The 20,598-nt window shown below is 40.5% G+C and overlaps 1 protein-coding gene across 1 annotated transcript in view; it reads left to right on the top strand.

Annotated features, from left to right (window-relative positions):
* The window catches only part of LOC133549851 (zinc finger protein OZF-like), a 40,677-nt gene extending 33,773 nt beyond the window's left edge, over window positions 1-6,904 (top strand). The window contains exons 4-6 of the mRNA XM_061896071.1: window positions 4,845-4,919; window positions 5,019-5,156; window positions 5,326-6,904. Of these exons, the coding sequence (XP_061752055.1) occupies window positions 4,845-4,919; window positions 5,019-5,156; window positions 5,326-5,564 (452 nt within the window). The 3' untranslated portion in view covers window positions 5,565-6,904. The remainder of the gene's footprint in view (window positions 1-4,844; window positions 4,920-5,018; window positions 5,157-5,325) is intronic.
* Window positions 6,905-20,598: the final 13,694 nt, after the last annotated feature.

Raw genomic sequence — 20,598 nt, 5'->3', positions numbered from 1 at the left:
CACACTGGTTTAAATGTAACTTAGATATTGGGTTTCACTATGTAAAGCGCTTTGAGTCACTAGAGAAAAAGCGCTATATAAATATAATTCACTTCACTTTTAATGAAAGAAACAGCTGTTGTAAATGTGTCCGCTGGATGTCGCAATAGCAATTATTTGTATCTTTGTAGATGATGCTACGTATGTACAAAATAAACCACATGATGTTAGTACATCAGTCGAGGAAAATGATCAAACTACATCCATCCATCCATCCATCATCTTCCGCTTATCCGAGGTCGGGTCGCGGGGGCAGCAGCCTAAGCAGGGAAGCCCAGACGTCCCTCTCTCCAGCCACTTCGTCTAGCTCTTCCCGGGGGATCCCGAGGCGTTCCCAGGCCAGCCGGGAGACATAGTCTTCCCAACGTGTCCTGGGTCTTCCCCGTGGCCTCCTACCAGCTGGACGTGCCCTAAACACCTCCTTTGGGAGGCGTTCGGGTGGCATCCTGACCAGATGCCCGAACCACCTCATCTGGCTCCTCTCGATGTGAAGGAGCAGCAGCTTTACGTTGAGTTCCTCCCGGATGGCAGAGCTTCTCACCCTATCTCTAAGGGAGAGACCCAAACTCATTTGGGCCGCTTGTACCCGTGATCTTATCCTTTCGGTCATGACCCAAAGCTCATGACCATAGGTGAGGATGGGAACGTAGATCGACCGGTAAATTGAGAGCTTTGCCTTCCGGCTCAGCTCCTTCTTCACCACAACGGATCGATACAACGTCCGCATTACTGAAGACGCCGCACCGATCCGCCTGTCGATCTCACCATCCACTCTTCCCCCACTCGTGAACAACACTCCAAACTACATAAATACTGTAATTTGATTTCCATGTAATGAGTTGGTGTTAGTTGGTGTGATGAACATTTTCACACAATTTATTCAGAAAATATAAATAACAACAAATAAAGAGAACACTATTAACCGCACCATGTGAGTGTAAAACAAACCCAAAAACATTATGATATGTACAATTTCAGAATCAATCAATCAATCAATCAATGTTTACTTATATAGCCCTAAATCACTAGTGTCTCAAAGGGCTGCACAAACCACTACGACATCCTCGGTAGGCCCACATAAGGGCAAGGAAAACTCACACCCAGTGGGACGTCGGTGACAATAATGACTATGAGAACCTTGGAGAGGAGGAAAGCAATGGATATGGAGCGGGTCTAACATGATACTGTGAAAGTTCAATCCATAATGGATCCAACACAGTCGCGAGAGTCCAGTCCAAAGCGGATCCAACACAGCAGCGAGAGTCCCGTTCACAGCGGAGCCAGCAGGAAACCATCCCAAGCGGAGGCAGATCAGCAGCGCAGAGATGTCCCCAGCCGATACACAGGCAAGCAGTACATGGCCACCGGATCGGACCGGACCACCTCCACAAGGGAGAGTGGGACATAGGAGAAAAAGAAAAGAAACGGCAGATCAACTGATCTAAAAAGGGAGTCTATTTAAAGGCTAGAGTATACAAATGAGTTTTAAGGTGAGACTTAAATGCTTCTACTGTGGTGGCATCTCGAACGTCAATATGCTTGTTCTATTTTTAAACAAGGAAAACAATCTTAAGTTGTCTTCTTTTTTGAGTTATTGTGCCGTGACTTGGGAATAGATTTTTTCTCCATGTGGCCCCCAATCTAAAATGAGTTTGACACCCTTGCTGTAGAGCATTCACGTCACGCTCACTTGGTAGTTATTGTACCTTGGCAGCCACCGTATTTGTTGGTGTGGACTGCGCTTGTGCAAGCCGATTCTTTTCTATATTAGATAGTACTTTATTTATTCCGTCAGGAGAGTTCCTTCAGGAAAATTACAATTTTCAGCACAATCCCATTCAAGATCAGACAAACATTACAGGGAGACAGAACAGGATCGCTGACGGGTCTGCCGGCTTCCAGCGCCCCTTACAAAAAAGATGACATACAGGTAAACGGGGGGGGGGGTAAAATAAAATAAAAAAAAATCGGTCTTAGCCTGGGCCCTGGATTGGAGGTGCAGACTGAGGCCAAGGGAAAAAAAAAAAAAAAGAACAACTCATAGCCATAGTACACATCCCTCTTCCATGTGTGGAAGAGGGAAACATCAAACATCAAAGAACACAGAGGACATTAAAGACATTAAAGCAGCATATACAACCAGACACTTCTACATACAGCTATGAATAAAAAGTAAAAGAAACATATACACTGTGGTGGCCTCTGCGGTGTTCCACGCCATCGTCCGCTGGGGAGAAGGGAGCATGGCCAGAGACAGGAGCAGACCCAACAAAGCAACCAAAACAGCAAAACTCCACTCTCGGCCAATGTCCAGTCCACATGGATGAGTGAGGATACGTCCAAGGTGACTGAGGTGTCCGACACCTGCTCACCCAGCCAAGACACCGTGAAGCCTCTCCGTCCCAGCGCTCAGTGCTAGCTCCGCAGCCCTGTCCCCTCATCTGCATCTCCTCCAGTCCCTCCAAACAGACTCCGGTGTGGCAGAGACCCAGCAGCTGGTCTCCATGGCCAAAAGGCTCCCGGGAGGCAGATCCAGAAGTCCACAAAAAAAGCACCACGGAGGTCACGAAAGTGCCACCCCTTGTCACACAGTCCCAAAGGGTCCCGGACCAAAAGGCAAAAAAATATAATAAGACATGAAAACAAGAGGGAAACACAAAAGGATGACACAAGAGCACAGAGCTCCTGCCTACAGCAGCCACTACAGCAGCGCCATCTTGGAAAAAATAAAAAATAAAATATCATCATAGGCATCCGTCCGTCAGTAATGACGATGGGTTGCGCCTGGGGGAGTTCATTCTTTCTTGCAGCGGCGGCTGTGGCTGAACAGCCCCACTCTGGAGTGACAATCTCTGGTGCAGTTGGCGCAGACGTATGGGGAGGGTTCTGACACAGGAGCAGGTCCCACGTCACGCAGTTTCCGCTTTAGTCTCCTCGCCTGCAACAGGGAGATATGCTTCTCCTCGGCATGGCGGGTTCCTGTGGCAACAGTCTGCCTCTCAGTTGTTGTGGTCGATGTCTGCCAGTTTCATGTCACGTTTGCACACGTCCTTGAAACGCAGTCGGGGGCGACCAAGGGGTCTGGAGCCTGTTGACGATTCGCCGTAAAGAACAGCTCTGGGGAGCCGGCTGGGGTCCATCCTGTGGACATGGCCAAGCCATCTAGGGCGGCGTTGGCTGAGCATGGTGAACAGGCTGGTGGAGTGAGCACGATCTAGGACTTCCATCTTGGGAACTTTGTCCTGCCATGAGATTCCCAGGATGCGGCGAAGACAGAGCAGGTGGAAGCTGTTTAGCTGTTTCTCATGTCCGGTGTAGGTGGTCCAGGACTCTATATCAGTGTGCTAATGACGCAGGCTTGGTAGACCTGGAGTTTAGTGCGCGTGGATAACTGGTTGTTCGACCATTCTCTTTTGGACAGCCTGGCCATCACTGTGGCGGCTCTCGCAAGCCGGATGGAACGTTCTATGTCAAGTGACAAGTCACTGGAGATTGCGGATCCAAGGCATGTAAAGGTGTTGACACATTCCAGAGTCTGATTGTCGACGGAGATGGAGAGTGGAGTTTCAGCATCTTGGCCCATGACATTGGTCTTCTTTAGATTGATCAATCAATGTTTATTTATATAGCCCCAAATCACAAATGTCTCAAAGGACTGCACAAATCATTACGACTACGACATCCTCGGAAGAACCCACAAAAGGGCAAGGAAAACTCACACCCAGTGGGCAGGGAGAATTCACATCCAGTGGGACGCCAGTGACAATGCTGACTATGAGAAACCTTGGAGAGGACCTCAGATGTGGGCAACCCCCCCCCCCCTCTAGGGGACCGAAAGCAATGGATGTCGAGCGGGTCTAACATGATTCTGCGAAAGTTCAATCCATAGTGGCTCCAACACAGCCGCGAGAGTTCAGTCCAAAGCGGATCCAAGACAGCAGCGAGAGTCCCGTACACAGGAGACCATCTCAAGCGGAGGTGGATCAGCAGCGTAGAGATGTCCCCAACCGATACACAGGCGAGCGGTCCATCCTGGGTCCCGACGAGCGGTCCATCCTGGGTCTCGACTCTGGACAGCCAGTACTTCATCAATTGTCATCGGACCGGACCCCCTCCACAAGGGAGGGGGGGACATAGGAGAAAGAAAAGAAGCGGCAGATCAACTGGTCTAAAAAGGAGGTCTATTTAAAGGCTAGAGTATACAGATGAGTTTTAAGGTGAGACTTAAATGCTTCTACTGAACTGTTACCGGGAGGGCATTCCAGAGTACTGGAGCCCGAACGGAAAACGCTCTATAGCCCGCAGACTCTTTTTGGGCTCTAGATTGATGGTGAGACCAAACTCTTTACAGGCAAATGAAAGCCTGTCCACCAGCCTCTGGAGCCCGGACTCGGTGTGGGATGCTAGAGCTGCATCATCAGCAAAAAGTATTTCCCTCAGGAGGACACTGGTCACCTTGGTCTTGGAGCGCAAACGGGCGAGGTTGAAAAGTTTCCCATCGGCTCTCGTGTGTAGGAGGACACCTTCAGAACATGTGCCGGAAGCAGAAGACAGAACGAGGGAGAAGAAAATGCTGTGATATCAACCAGTTCTATTTTTATTTTTTTTTTAGAGAGAGAGTATTGTTTGTAGGAAATGTGTTGTTGCATCTTATCTTGGATTTCTGCATACTGCGTAACAAATCTCAGCCAAATATTTTTCAGTTAAAAAGATCTGCATTCATGCAATATTGCATGAAAAGTCTCAGCATCCAGTAACCGTGGTTAACAGATCACAACCATTTAATACCAATTTATCTCCCTTAGCACTTCACCATGGGGAAGGACTTATTCATTTGCCTTCACCAGCACCTGCGTTAAACATGCAGAGAGTTACACAAGGTAGGGACTGATCTCTGAAATATTAGTGAACAGATAGGCCCCATGGGTATTATCAGTCATGGTTAACTGATGACTCTCTCACAATGCCCACCTCACTAGGAACGGCAGTCCCTCCTCGACTCCCTCCACCCCCCGCACCAGCCCTCAACATGTGGCAGACAGAGGAGCCTGGATCCCGCCTGGCCTACAGGCCGACATGGCGAGGGGGAAGGATGGCCGACAACATTTCCTGCTCAGGTGAGAAATAACTGACAAATACTGGATGGTCATTCTGTCCCACAGGTTTTGGAAACAATTCAAATTCACAACCAATCACATATTTTCTTCAAACTTCGTCAATAACTTTTGTCATTAACCAAGATCAATAGCTAATGTCAGGATATATTATACTGCTGTTTGTCAACAGCGGCTGAGGTCCAGATCCTTAGCCTGCTGGAAACGATTAAACACACCCAAGACCAGCTGATGGCGAAGGTCAACTTCTTGACCAGCAGGTTGACCAGTACCCCGGGGCCAGAATTTGAAATGCCGGCCAACATCCAGTTTCCAATGGACGAGTTGGAGGCAGTGGAGGCCTTTGAGGAATTTTTGAAGGAACCATCGAATGACCCAGCTCGACAAAGAGTGGTGAGGTTTCTTACTTAATATGAATTGATTGTCCATGATTATGCAAATATTCTATTGAATCAGTGGTAAGATTATGTAAGTGAGCCACAATCTACCTGGTTTGACATCCTGTGTAAAGGTAGCATAGGTCCATGAGCCAAGAGAACAGGTTCTGTTTTTCTACATTTCTGAACGCTTTCAACAGGAACAAAAACATTTTAAATGCAACTTAAGCTTAAAGGGGAACATTATCAGCAGACCTATGTAAGCATCAATATATACCTTGATGGTGCAGAAAAAAGACCAAGTATTTTTTTAACCGATTTCCAAACTCTAAATGGGTGAATTTTGGCGAATTAAACGCCTTTCTGTTTATCGCTCTGGAGGGGATGGCGTCAGAATGTGACGTCGCCGAGGTAACACACCCACCATTTTCATTTTCAACACATTACAAACACCGGGTCTCAGCTCTGTTATTTTCCGTTTTTTCGACTATTTTTTGGAACCTTGGAGACATCATGCCTCGTCGGTGTGTTGTCGGAGGGTGTAACAACACTAACAGGGAGGGATTCAAGTTGCACCACTGGCCCCAAGATGCCAAAGTGTCTGCCGCCAGTCCCCCATTGAATGTACCAAAGTGTTTCCACATTTGACCGGCGATGCTAAGACAGACATGGCACAGAGATGTATGGATAACCCATCCATCCATCCATCATCTTCCGCTTATCCGAGGTCGGGTCGCGGGGGCAGCAGCCTAAGCAGGGAAGCCCAGACTTCCCTATCTCCAGCCACTTCGTCTAGCTCTTCCCGGGGGATCCCGAGGCGTTCCCAGGCCAGCCGGGAGACATAGTCTTCCCAACGTGTCCTGGGTCTTCCCCGTGGCCTCCTACCAGCTGGACGTGCCCTAAACACATCCCTAGGGAGGCGTTCGGGTGGCATCCTGACCAGATGCCCGAACCACTTCATCTGGCTCCTCTCGATGTGGAGGAGCAGCGGCTTTACGTTGAGTTCCTCCCGAATGGCAGAGCTTCTCACCCTATCTCTAAGGGAGAGACCCACCACACTGCGGAGGAAACTCATTACCTTATAAAATTCAAAGTTCAGACGCATGTTCGTCAAACTAATAATAATAATAACTGCTATAGCAGCCGCAACATTAATACGGCCACAACGACGACTCTTGCTGACCTACTGCCCTCGGTAATGGCACCGTTCCCAAAGTATGTGGGCTCTATTGATAACCTCACTAACAACTTTAACAACGCCCTGCGCGAAACCATTGATAACATAGCACCGCTAAAGTTAAAAAAGGCTCCAAAAAGGCGTACGCCATGGTTTACTGAAGAAACTAGAGCTCAGAAATTATTATGTAGAAAGCTGGAACACAAATGGCGCACGACTAAACTTGAGGTGCACCATCAAGCATGTAGTGATGGTTTAATAACTTATAAACGCATGCTTACCTTAGCTAAAGCTAATTATTACTCAAATCTCATCCACCGTAATAAAAACGATCCTAAATTTTTGTTTAGTACGGTAGCATCGCTAACCCAACAAGGGACTCCTTCCAGTAGCTCAACCCACTCAGCTGATGACTTTATGCAATTCTTTAGTAAGAAAATTGAAGTCATTAGAAAGGAGATTAAAGACAATGCGTCCCAGCTACAACTGGGTTCTATTAACACTGACACGATTGTATATACGGCGGATACTGCCCTCCAAAATAGTTTCTCTCGTTTTGAGGAAATAACATTAGAAGGATTGTTACAACGTGTAAATGGAATAAAACAAACAACATGTTTACTTGACCCACTTCCTGGGAAACTTATCAAGGAGCTTTTTGTATTATTAGGTCCATCAGTGCTAAATATTATAAACTTATCACTTTCCTCGGGCACTGTTCCCCCAGCATTCAAAAAAGCGGTTATTCATCCTCTCCTTAAAAGACCTAACCTCGATCCTGACCTCATGGTAAACTACCGACCGGTGTCTTACCTTCCCTTTATTTCGAAAATCCTCCAAAAAATTGTTGCAGAGCAGCTAAATGAGCACTTAGCGTTTAACAATCTATGTGAAACCTTTCAATCCGGTTTCAGGGCAAATCACTCGACTGAGACAGCCCTCGCAAAATTGACTAATGATCTATTGCTAACGATGGACTCTGATGCGTCATCTATGTTGCTGCTCCTCGATCTTCGCGCTGCTTTCGATACCGTCGATCATAATATTTTATTAGAGCGTATCAAAATACGAATTGGTATGTCAGACTCAGCCCTGTCTTGGTTTAACTCTTATCTTACTGATAGGATGCAGTGTGTCTCCCATAACAATGTGACCTCGGACTATGTTAAGGTAACGTGTGGAGTTCCCCAGGGTTCGGTCCTTGGCCCTGTACTCTTCAGCATCTACATGCTGCCGCTAGGTGACATCATACGCAAATACGGTGTTAGCTTTCACTGTTATGCTGATGACACCCAACTCTACATGCCCCTAAAGCTGACCAACACGCCGGATTGTAGTCAGCTGGAAGCGTGTCTTAATGAAATTAAACAATGGATGTCCGCTAACTTTTTGCAACTTAATGCCAAAAAAATGGAAATGCTGATTATCGGTCCTGCTAGACACCGACCTCTATTTAATAATACAACTTTAACATTTGACAACCAAATAATAAAACAAGGTGACTCTGTAAAAAATCTGGGTATTATCTTCGACCCAACTCTCTCCTTTGAGTCACACATTAAAAGCGTTACTAAAACGGCCTTCTTTCATCTCCGTAATATCGCTAAAATTCGCTCCATTTTGTCCACTAAAGACGCCGAGATCATTATCCATGCGTTTGTTACGTCTCGCCTCGATTACTGTAACGTATTATTTTCGGGTCTCCCCATGTCTAGCATTAAAAGATTACAGTTGGTACAAAATGCGGCTGCTAGACTTTTGACAAGAACAAGAAAGTTTGATCATATTACGCCTGTACTGTATATACCTTTATATACATATATACATACATATATACCTATACTGTATATACCTTTATATACATATATACATACATATATACCTATACTGTATATACCTTTATATACATATATACATACATATATACCTATACTGGCTCACCTGCACTGGCTTCCTGTGCACTTAAGATGTGACTTTAAGGTTTTACTACTTACGTATAAAATACTACACGGTCTAGCTCCATCCTATCTTGCCCATTGTATTGTACCATATGTCCCGGCAAGAAATCTGCGTTCAAAAGACTCCGGCTTATTAGTGATTCCTAGAGCTCAAAAAAAGTCTGCGGGCTATAGAGCGTTTTCCGTTCGGGCTCCAGTACTCTGGAATGCCCTCCCGGTAACAGTTCGAGATGCCACCTCAGTAGAAGCATTTAAGTCTCACCTTAAAACTCATCTGTATACTCTAGCCTTTAAATAGACCTCCTTTTTAGACCAGTTGATCTGCCGCTTCTTTTCTTTCTCCTATGTCCCCCCCTCCCTTGTGGAGGGGGTCCGGTCCGATGACCATGGATGAAGTACTGACTGTCCAGAGTCGGGACCCAGGATGGACCGCTCGTCGGGACCCAGGATGGACCGCTCGCCTGTATCGGTTGGGGACATCTCTACGCTGCTGATCCGCTTGAGATGGTTTCCTGTGGACGGGACTCTCACTGCTGTCTTGGAGCCACTATGGATTGAATGTTCACAGTATCATGTTAGACCCGCTCGACATCCATTGCTTTCGGTCCCCTAGAGGGGGGGGTTGCCCACATCTGAGGTCCTCTCCAAGGTTTCTCATAGTCAGCATTGTCACTGGCGTCCCACTGGATGTGAATTCTCCCTGCCCACTGGGTGTGAGTTTTCCTTGCCCTTTTGTGGGTTCTTCCGAGGATGTTGTAGTCGTAATGATTTGTGCAGTCCTTTGAGACATTTGTGATTTGGGGCTATATAAATAAACATTGATTGATTGATTGACATATTAAGTGTAAGAATAATAACTACATGTTTATTGAATGAATATTAAATACATGTTTAGTGTATGAATATTTAAAACATGTTTAGTGTATTAATATTAAATATGTGTTTAGTTTATTAAAATTAAATACATGTTTTTGTATTAATATTAAATACATGTTTAGTGTATTAATATTAAATATATGTTTAGTTTATTAAAATTAAATACATGTTTTTATATTAATATTAAATACATGTTTAGTGTATTAATATTAAATACATGTTTAGTGTATTAATATTAAATACATGTTTAGTGTATAAATATTAAATACATGTTTAGTGTATGAATATTAAATATATGTTTAGTTTATTAAAATTAAATACATGTTTTTGTATTAATATTAAATACATGTTTAATGTATAAATATTAAATACATGTTTAGTGTATTAATATTAAATACATGTTTAGTGTATGAATATAAGTGTATGAGAAACCAAACTTATGTAAAAAAAAATAAAAGAAACAAAAAAAAAGGAAAAAGAGAGAGAGAGAGACGGAGAGGACCGGACTTATTAAGAGGGAACGTGCGCCCTCCTGTGGACTTCTGCCGCAACTGCACACATAAAGAAATTCATTATTTCCAAGTGTGCCTTATTTAGAGGATATTAAATACATGTTTACTGTATGAATATTAAATATATGATTAGTGTATAATTACATATACGTTTAGTATATGATTATTGAATACATGTTCAGTGTATTAATATTAAATACATGTTTGTGTATAAATATTAAATACATGTTTAGTGTATAAATATTAAATACAGGTTTAGTGGATAAATAATAAATAAATATTTAGTGTATTGATATTAAATACATGTTTAGTGTATAAATATTAAATACATGTTTAGTGTATAAATATTAAATACATGTTTAGTGTATTAATATTAAATATGTGTTTACTTTATTAAAATTAAATAAATGTTTTTGTATTAATATTAAATACATGTTTAGTGTATAAATATTAAATACATGTTTAGTGTATGAATAATAACTACAGGTGTAGTGTATGAATATTAAATACATGTTTAGTGTATTAATATTAAATATATATTTAGTTTATTAAAATTAAATACATGTTTTTTATTAATATTAAATACATGTTTTTGTATTAATATTAAATACATGTTTAGTGTATAAATATTAAATACATGTTTAGTGTATTAATATTAAATACATGTTTAGTGTATAAATATAAGTGTATGAGAAACCAAACTTATGTAAAAAAAAAAATAAAAGAAACAAAAAAAAAGGAAAAAGAGAGAGAGAGAGACGGAGAGGACCGGACTTATTAAGAGGGAACGTGCGCCCTCCTGTGGACTTCTGCCGCAACTGCACACATAAAGAAATTCATTATTTCCAAGTGTGCCTTATTTAGAGGATAATAAATACATGTTTACTGTATGAATATTAAATATATGATTAGTGTATAATTACATATGCGTTTAGTATATGATTATTAAATACATGTTCAGTGTATTAATATTAAATACATGTTTAGTGTATGAATATTAAATATATGTTTAGTTTATTAAAATTAAATATGTGTTTTTGTATTAATATTAAATACATGTTTAGTGTATTAATATTAAATACATGTTTAGTGTATAAATATTAAATACATGTTTAGTGTATTAATATTAAATACATGTTTAGTGTATAAATATAAGTGTATGAGTTCAAATCCAGGCTCGGGATCTTTCTGTGTGGAGTTTGCATGTTCTCCCCGTGAATGCGTGGGTTCCTTCCGGGTACTCCGGCTTCCTCCCACTTCCAAAGACATGCACCTGGGGATAGGTTGATTGGCAACACTAAATGGTCCCTAGTGTGTGAATGTTGTCTGTCTATCTGTGTTGGCCCTGCGATGAGGTAGCGACTTGTCCAGGGTGTACCCTGCCTTCCGCCCGATTGTAGCTGAGATAGGCGCCAGCGCCCCCCGCGACCCCGAAAGGGAATAAGCGGTAGAAATGGATGGATGGATGGAGAAACCAAACTTATGTAAAAAAAAAATAAAAGAAACAAAAAAAAAGGAAAAAGAGAGAGAGAGACGGAGAGGACCGGACTTATTAAGAGGGAACGTGCGCCCTCCTGTGGACTTCTGCCGCAACTGCACACATAAAGAAATTCATTATTTCCAAGTGTGCCTTATTTAGAGGATAATAAATACATGTTTACTGTATGAATATTAAATATATGATTAGTATATAATTACATATATGTTTGGTATATGATTATTAAATACATGTTCAGTGTATTAATATTAAATACATGTTTAGTGTATGAATATTAAATACATATTTAGTGTATAAATATTAAATACATGTTTAGTGTATAAATATTAAATAAATGTTTGTGTATGAATATTAAATATATGTTTAGTGTATTAATATTAAATATATGTTTAGTGTATGAATATTAAATACATTTTTAGTGTATGATCATTAAATACATATTTGTGTATAAATATTAAATACATGTTTAGTGTATTAATATTAAATATATGTTTAGTTTATTAAACTTAAATACATGTTTTGTATTAATATTAAATACATGTTTAGTGTATAAATATTAAATACAGGTTTAGTGGATAAATAATAAATAAATATTTAGTGTATTAATATTAAATACATGTTTAGTGTATAAATATTAAATACATGTTAAGTGTATGAATATTAAATACATGTTTAGTGTATTAATATTAAATATGTGTTTACTTTATTAAAATTAAATAAATGTTTTTGTATTAATAGTAAATACACGTTTAGTGTAACAATATTAAATACATGTTTACTGTATTAATATTAAATATATGTTTAGTTTATTAAAATTAAATTAATGTTTTTGTATTAATATTAAATACATATTAAGTGTAAGAATAATAACTACATGTTTATTGAATGAATATTAAATACATGTTTAGTGTATGAATATCCGATTGTAGCTGAGATAGGCGCCAGCGCCCCCCGCGACCCCGAACGGGAATAAGCGGCAGAAAATGGATGGATGGAATATTTAATACATGTTTAGTGTATTAATATTAAATATGTGTTTAGTTTATCAAGATTAAATACATGTTTTTGTATTAATATTAAATACATGTTTAGTGTATGAATATTAAATATATGTTTAGTTTATTAAAATTAAATACGTGTTTTTGTATTAATATTAAATACATGTTTAGTGTATTAATATTAAATACATGTTTAGTGTATAAATATTAAATACATGTTTAGTGTATTAATATTAAATACATGTTTAGTGTATGAATATAAGTGTATGAGAAACCAAACTTATGAAAAAAAAAATAAAAGAAACAAAAAAAAAGGAAAAAGAGAGAGAGAGAGACGGAGAGGACCGGACTTATTAAGAGGGAACGTGCGCCCTCCTGTGGACTTCTGCCGCAACTGCACGCATAAAGAAATTCATTATTTCCAAGTGTGCCTTATTTAGAGGATAATAAATACATGTTTACTGTATGAATATTAAATATATGATTAGTATATAATTACATATACGTTTAGTATATGATTATTAAATACATGTTCAGTGTATTAATATTAAATACATGTTTACTGTATGAATATTAAATATATGATTAGTATATAATTACATATATGTTTAGTATATGATTATTAAATACATGTTCAGTGTATTAATATTAAATACATGTTTAGTGTATGAATATAAAATACATATTCAGTGTATAAATATTAAATACATGTTTAATGTATAAATATTAAATACATGTTTAGTGTATAAATATTAAATACATGTTTAGTGTATGAATATTAAATACATGTTTAGTGTATAAATATTAAATACATGTTTAGTGTATGAATATTAAATACATGTTTAATGTATGAATATTAAATACATGTTTAGTGTATAAATATTAAATACATGTTTCGTGTACGAATATTAAATACATGTTTAGTGTATAAATATTAAATACATGTTTAGTCTATTATTAAATTCCATTTTAGTGTATAATTTTTAAATGCATGTTTAGTGTATTAATATTAAATAAATGTTTAGTGTATTAATATTAAATATATATTTAGTTTATTAAAATTAAATACATGTTTTTGTATTAATATTAAATACATGTTTAGTGTATAAATATTAAATACATGTTTAGTGTATTAATATTAAATACATGTTTAGTGTATGAATAATAACTACATGTTTAGTCTATTAATATTAAATACATGTTTAGTATACAAATATTAAATACACTTTTAGTGAATAAATATTAAATACATGTTTAGTGTATTAATATTAAATACATGTTTAGTGTATTAATATTAAATGTTTAGTTTATTAAAATTAAATACATGTTTTTGTATTAATATTAAATACATGTTAAGTGTATTAATATTAAAAACATGTTTAGTGTATAAATATTAAATACATGATTAGTGTATTAAAATTAAATACATGTTTTTGAATTAATATTAAATACATGTTTAGTGTATAAATATTAAATACATGTTTAGTGTATGAATATTAAATACATGTTTTTGTATTAATATTAAATACAATTTTAGTGTATAAATATTAAATACATGTTTAGTGTATTAATATTAAATACATGTTTTTGTATTAATATTAAATACATGTTTAGTGTATAAATATTAAATACATGTTTAGTGTATGAATATCAAATACATGTTTAGTGTATGACTATTAAATACATGTTTGTGTATAAATATTAAATACATGTTTAGTGTATTAATATTAAATATATGTTTAGTTTATTAAACTTAAATACATGTTTTTGTATTAATATTAAATACATGTTTAGTGTATGAATATTAAATACACATTTAGTGTATGAATATTAAATACATGTTTAGTTTATGAATATTAAATACATGTTTAGTGTATAAATATTAAATACATGTTTAGTGTATTAATATTAAATATGTGTTTACTTTATTAAAATTAAATAAATGTTTTTGTATTAATATTAAATACATGTTTAGTGTATAAATATAAAATACAGGTTTAGTGTATTAATATTAAATACATGTTTAGTGTATGAATAATAACTACAGGTTTAGTGTATAAATATTAAATATATGTTTAGTTTATTAAAATTAAATACATATTTTTGTATTAATATTAAATACATGTTTAGTGTATAAATATTAAATGCTTGTTTAGTGTATTAATATTAAATACATGTTTAGTGTAAAAATTTTAAATACATGTTTAGTTTATGAATATTAAATACATGTTTAGTGTATCAATATTAAATATATATTTAGTTTATTAAAATTAAATACATGTTTTGTATTAATATTAAATACATGTTTAGTGTTTAAATATTAAATACATGTTTAGTGTATTAATATTAAATACATGTTTAGTGTATGAATATTAAATACATGTTTAGTGTATAAATATTAAATACATGTTTAGTGTATTAATATTAAATACACTTTTAGTGTATAAATAGTAAATACACGTTTAGTGTAACAATATTAAATACATGCTTAGTGTATTAATATTAAATATATGTTTAGTTTATTAAAATTAAATATGTGTTTAGTTTATTAAAATTGAATACATGTTTTTGTATTAATATTACATACATGTTTAGTGTATTAATATTAAATATATGTTTAGTTTATTAAAATTAAATACATGTTTTTGTATTAATATTAAATACATGTTTAGTGTATTAATATTAAATACATGTTTAGTGTATGAATAATAACTACATGTTTAGTCTATTAATATTAAATACATGTTTAGTGTATAAATATTAAATACACTTTTAGTGTATAAATATTAAATACACGTTTAGTGTATAAATATTAAATACATGTTTAGTGTATTAATATTAAATATATGTTTAGTTTATTAAAATTAAATACATGTTTTTGTATTAATATTAAATACATGTTTAGTGTATTAATATTAAATATATGTTTAGTTTATTAAAATTAAATACATGTTTTTGTATTAATATTAAATACATGTTTAGTGTATGAATATTAAATACATGTTTAGTGTAATAATATTAAATACATGTTTAGTGTATAAATGTTAAATACATGTTTAGTGTATGAATATTAAATATATGTTTAGTTTATTAAAATTAAATATGTGTTTTTGTATTAATATTTAATACATGTTTAGTGTATGAATATTAAATACATGTTTAGTGTATTAATATTAAATACATGTTTAGTGTATAAATATTAAATACATGTTTAGTGTATTAATATTAAATACATGTTTAGTGTATAAATATTAAATACATGTTTAGTGTATTAATAATAAATACATGTTTAGTGTATAAATATAAGTGTATGAGAAACCAAACTTATGTAAAAAAAAATAAAAGAAACGAAAGAAAAGGGAAAAAGAGAGAGAGAGAGACGGAGAGGACCGGACTTATTAAGAGGGAACGTGCGCCCTCCTGTGGACTTCTGCCGCAACTGCACACATAAAGAAATTCATTATTTCCAAGCGTGCCTTATTTAGAGGATTGTAGCGGTTGATTTACGGACATAATTCGCCACACCTAGTGCTTGACCTTATTGTTATTATTCACTGTACTGTTCGAGTATGCACATGACAATGTTGTTCTGTTTCACTGTACTGTTCAATTAGGCACATGACAAGGTTGTTCCGTTGCAGGTAATTCGGCGCGGCCCCTTTAAGTGGCCGGCAGGAGATTCTCCCAAAGGTGGGGGTTTGTTGTTCCCGCCATTTTTGAGTGTTTTAAGTCTGTCTGTTCTGGTTCTAAAAGATTAAAGGACGCACACGTTTTTGTGTGTCAACGATACGCGAAGTTGTCTTGCTTTCACGCTACAAGCACAACACTGGTGACCCCGACGTTTCACTGAACGAATTCAGTGGATTTTTTTTTTCGACCATGACGGCGAATGCAGTTTCTCTGAAGCTGCCCGAGTTCTGGGAATCTTCCGCGACTGTATGGTTTGCCCAGGCCGAGGCACAGTTCACCCTGCGAGGTATCACCGAAGACGACACTAAGTTCCATTATGTTGTGTCCTCCCTCGGGAGCGCGACGGCGTCCAGAGTGGCTAGCGTCCTTACGCACCCACCGGAGAGGAACAAGTACCTCACGTTGAAGGCTCACCTGTTACAGACATTTGGACTTACCGACGCGGAGCGAGCTCGGCGCCTTTTTTCGTTGCAGGGGCTTGGCGATTGCAAGCCCTCTGAACTCATGGACAAAATGCTAAACCTCTTGGGTGAGCACAGCCCAGGATTTCTGTTCGTGCAGCTTTTCCTAACACTCCTGCCTTCTCAGGTGCGGGCTGCTTTGGCTAACACCGCCATTTTGGACTGCCGCGAACTAGCTGCGGAAGCGGATAAAGTTTTTGTAGCCACCCAACCGACCTATGTGGCTGCATTTCTACCGGCTGAGGCAGATTCGCCCACTATCGCGGCTGCCGCCGCGGTAGCAGCGCCCCACAGGCAGCAACCGGATTCTGGATTATGTTTTTTCCATGCGAAGTTCGGGACAAAAGCCAGGCGCTGCCGACCCCCGTGCAGTTTTCGAGGACCGCCGCCGGGAAACGCCGGGGCCGGCGCTCAGCAGTAGCCATGAAGTGAAGTGAAGTGAATTATATTTATATAGCGCTTTTCTCAAGTGACTCAAAGCGCTTTACATAGTGACACCCATTATCTAAGTTACATTTGAAGCAGTGTGGGTGGCACTGGGAGCAGGTGGGTAAAGTGTCTTGCCCAAGGACACAACGGCAGTGACTAGGATGGCACAAGCGGGAATCGAACCTGCAACCCTCAAGTTGCTAGCACGGCCACTCTACCAACCGAGCTATGCCGGCAGTACTGGCAGGCTGCTCTTCATCCAAGACTCCCTCTCTGGACGTCGGTTCCTGTGTGACACGGGCGCGCAGAGGAGCGTCCTGCCAGCATCAAACTTGGACATGCTGTCTGAGTCTCATGGCCCCCCCATGGAAGCGGCCAACGGCAGCCCCATCCGCACTTATGGAATACGGTACGTGGAAGTGTGTTTTGGTGGACAGCGTTTCAGTTGGAACTTTGTGACTGCTAAAGTGACAGTGCCGCTCATCGGGGCAGATTTTCTCTGTGCTTTCGGCCTCCTTGTGGATGTTAAAAACAGGCGTTTGTTGGATGCAATTACGTTCTGCTCCTGCAAGTGCAGTCTCAGCGCGACAGACTCAATCAGACTTTCCAGCATGCTACCCACCGCAGACGTTTTTCTGCGCCTCCTCGCCGATTTCCCCACCCTGGTGCAGCCCACGTTCTCGTCAGCTACCACCAAACATGGTGTGGAACACCACATCTCCACCACGGGCCCCCCTGTGCACGCACGTGCCCGGCGCCTGGACCCCGCTAAGCTCTCCATCGCTAGAGCTGAATTTGAGACCATGGAACGCCTCGGGATAATTCGCCGCTCAGACAGCCCGTGGGCGTCGCCCCTCCACATGGTGGAGAAGCCCGGAGGTGGTTGGCGGCCGTGCGGGGATTACCGCAGACTCAACGAGGCGACTACCCCGGACCGTTACCCTGTCCCCCACATACAAGACTTTTCCGCCAACCTGGCTGGTAAAACTGTATTTTCTAAGGTAGATCTCGTCCGGGGCTATCATCAGGTGCCGGTCCACCCCTCTGATATTCCGAAGACAGCGGTAATTACCCCATTTGGACTGTTTGAATTTTTACGCATGCCGTTTGGCCTTAAGAGCGCCGCACAGACTTTCCAGCGGTTGATGGACTCTGTTTTACGTGATTTGCCGTTTTTGTTTGTTTACTTGGACGATATCCTGGTAGCAAGCACCTCGCAAGCCGAACATGTGACCCACCTTAGGACTCTTTTTCAGCGTCTTAGCCAACACGGGCTCATTGTTAACCCGGCTAAGTGCCAATTCGGGGTGTCTGTGATCGACTTCCTCGGTCATCGTGTCACGGAGTGCGGGGCCGTTCCCCTCCCAGCAAAGGTGGCTGCCATCGCAAACTTCCCCCGCCCACTCACGGTTAAGGCTCTCCAGGAGTTCCTGGGCATGGTAAATTTTTACCATCGTTTTATTCCCAGGGCAGCTGACCTCATGCGGCCGCTGTATGATGCGCTTAAAGGAGCTGCTCCCAAGCACATGGTGGACTGGTCTGACACGCGGCACAGTGCTTTTGTGGGGGTCAAGTCTGCTCTCGCTAACGCTACCCTGCTGGCACACCCATTACCCGATGCTCCCATTGCAATCACCACAGACGCGTCAGACTATGCCGTAGGTGCAGTGCATGAGCAGTGGGTGGGCGGCACTTGGCAACCTTTGGCTTTCTTTAGCAGGCAGTTGCGCCCCTGCGAGCGGAAATATAGCACATTTGACCGTGAGCTCCTCGGCCTCTATCTGGCCATACGCCATTTCCGTTCGTTGCTTGAGGGCCGGCCTTTCACAGCTTTTGTGGACCACAAACCGCTCACTTTCGCGATGGCCAAGACAGCTGAACCGTGGTCGGCTCGGCAACAGAGGCACCTCTCCTACGTCTCAGAGTTCACGACAGACATCCAACACCTTGCTGGTAAGAGCAATGTCGTTGCTGACTGCCTTTCCCGAGCTGTCGCTGGCGCCGTCCATGTCGGGCTCGATTTTGCTCAAATGGCAGTTGACCAGGCCGACGACCCTGACATCAAAGCTCTGAAGGCTGCAACCACAGGGTTACGATTGTCTGAGGTCCCTTTTGAGGACACAGGGGTTATGCTCCTTTGTGACATCGCTACCGGTCGGCCACGGCCCCTTGTGCCCGCCTGTTGGAGGCGGCGTGTTTTCGACTCCATCCACGGCCTTTCTCACCCGGGCAGGAAACCTTCCCAGCGGCTAGTAGCTGCAAAATTTGTCTGGCGGGGATTAAAGAAAGATGTTAGGGACTGGGTTTCCACCTGTGTAGCATGCCAGCGCTCAAAGGTGCACTGCCACACGCGGGCTCCACTGGCACCGTTTACGGTTCCGGAGCGCCGTTTTGACCATGTCAATGTGGACTTGGTCGGCCCTCTTCCATCCTCACGCAGCTACACATACCTTCTCACGATGGTTGACAGGACCACCCGCTGGCCGGAAGCAGTACCTCTGACGTCCGCCACCTCCGCAGAGGTGGCACGCGCGTTCATTGGTACGTGGGTTGCCCGTTTCGGTACCCCGTCGGACATATCATCCGACCGGGGCTCGCAGTTCACTTCTGAGCTTTGGGCCGCTGTGGCCGAGAGCTTGGGAGTGAAACTCCACCACACAACGGCATATCACCCACAGGCCAATGGTATGTGTGAGCGATTTTACAGATCCATGAAGGCAGCGCTTAGGGCGTCCCTGAAGGACAGCGCCTGGGTAGACAAACTCCCTTGGGTAATGCTGGGCCTTCGGACTGCCCCCAAGGAAGACCTGCAATCTTCCTCGGCAGAGTTGGTGTATGGGCAGCCCCTGCGTGTGCCGGGAGATTTCATTCCTAACACGACGGCATCTTGGTCCGCTGGTGAGCAACGAGCTGCTCTCCTCGATGCTGCCAAGGGTTTTGCCCCCATCCCCACTTCTCAGCACGGACTTACGCCGTCTCATGTTCCCACTTCTTTAAGGGGTGCAGCTTTTGTTTTTGTCCGCCACGACGCCCACCGCGGCCCCTTTCAGCCCCCTTACAATGGGCCATTTCGCGTCCTAGAGAGCGGGGACAAACATTTTCTCTTGGATATCGGGGGTCGGTCTGAAAAGATCACGGTGGACCGGCTGAAAGCGGCCCACTTAGATCTTAGTCAGCCGGTTACCACAGCTGTACCCCCACGCCGGGGTCGTCCGCCCGCGTTGCCTAGGCCTCATAATGACTTTTTGCATCCTTCTGAGCAATCCCTCGGTACCTTGGACTGTGCAGATTCCATTCCGTTTCCCCCTGCTGACTCCCCGGCGTTAGTACCAGTCCGGCGCACCCGGTCTGGTAGACCTGTTCGTGCCCCTGTCTATTGACCGTTTATTTTCCTTGGTGATGGCGAATTCTGGGGGGACGTGTGTAGCGGTTGATTTACGGACATAATTCGCCACACCTAGTGCTTGAC

Source organism: Nerophis ophidion, linkage group LG01, assembly GCF_033978795.1.
Source record: "Nerophis ophidion isolate RoL-2023_Sa linkage group LG01, RoL_Noph_v1.0, whole genome shotgun sequence".
In the NCBI taxonomy this organism is placed as follows: Eukaryota; Metazoa; Chordata; class Actinopteri; order Syngnathiformes; family Syngnathidae; genus Nerophis; species Nerophis ophidion.
This window is presented reverse-complemented; position numbering and strand designations above follow the sequence as displayed.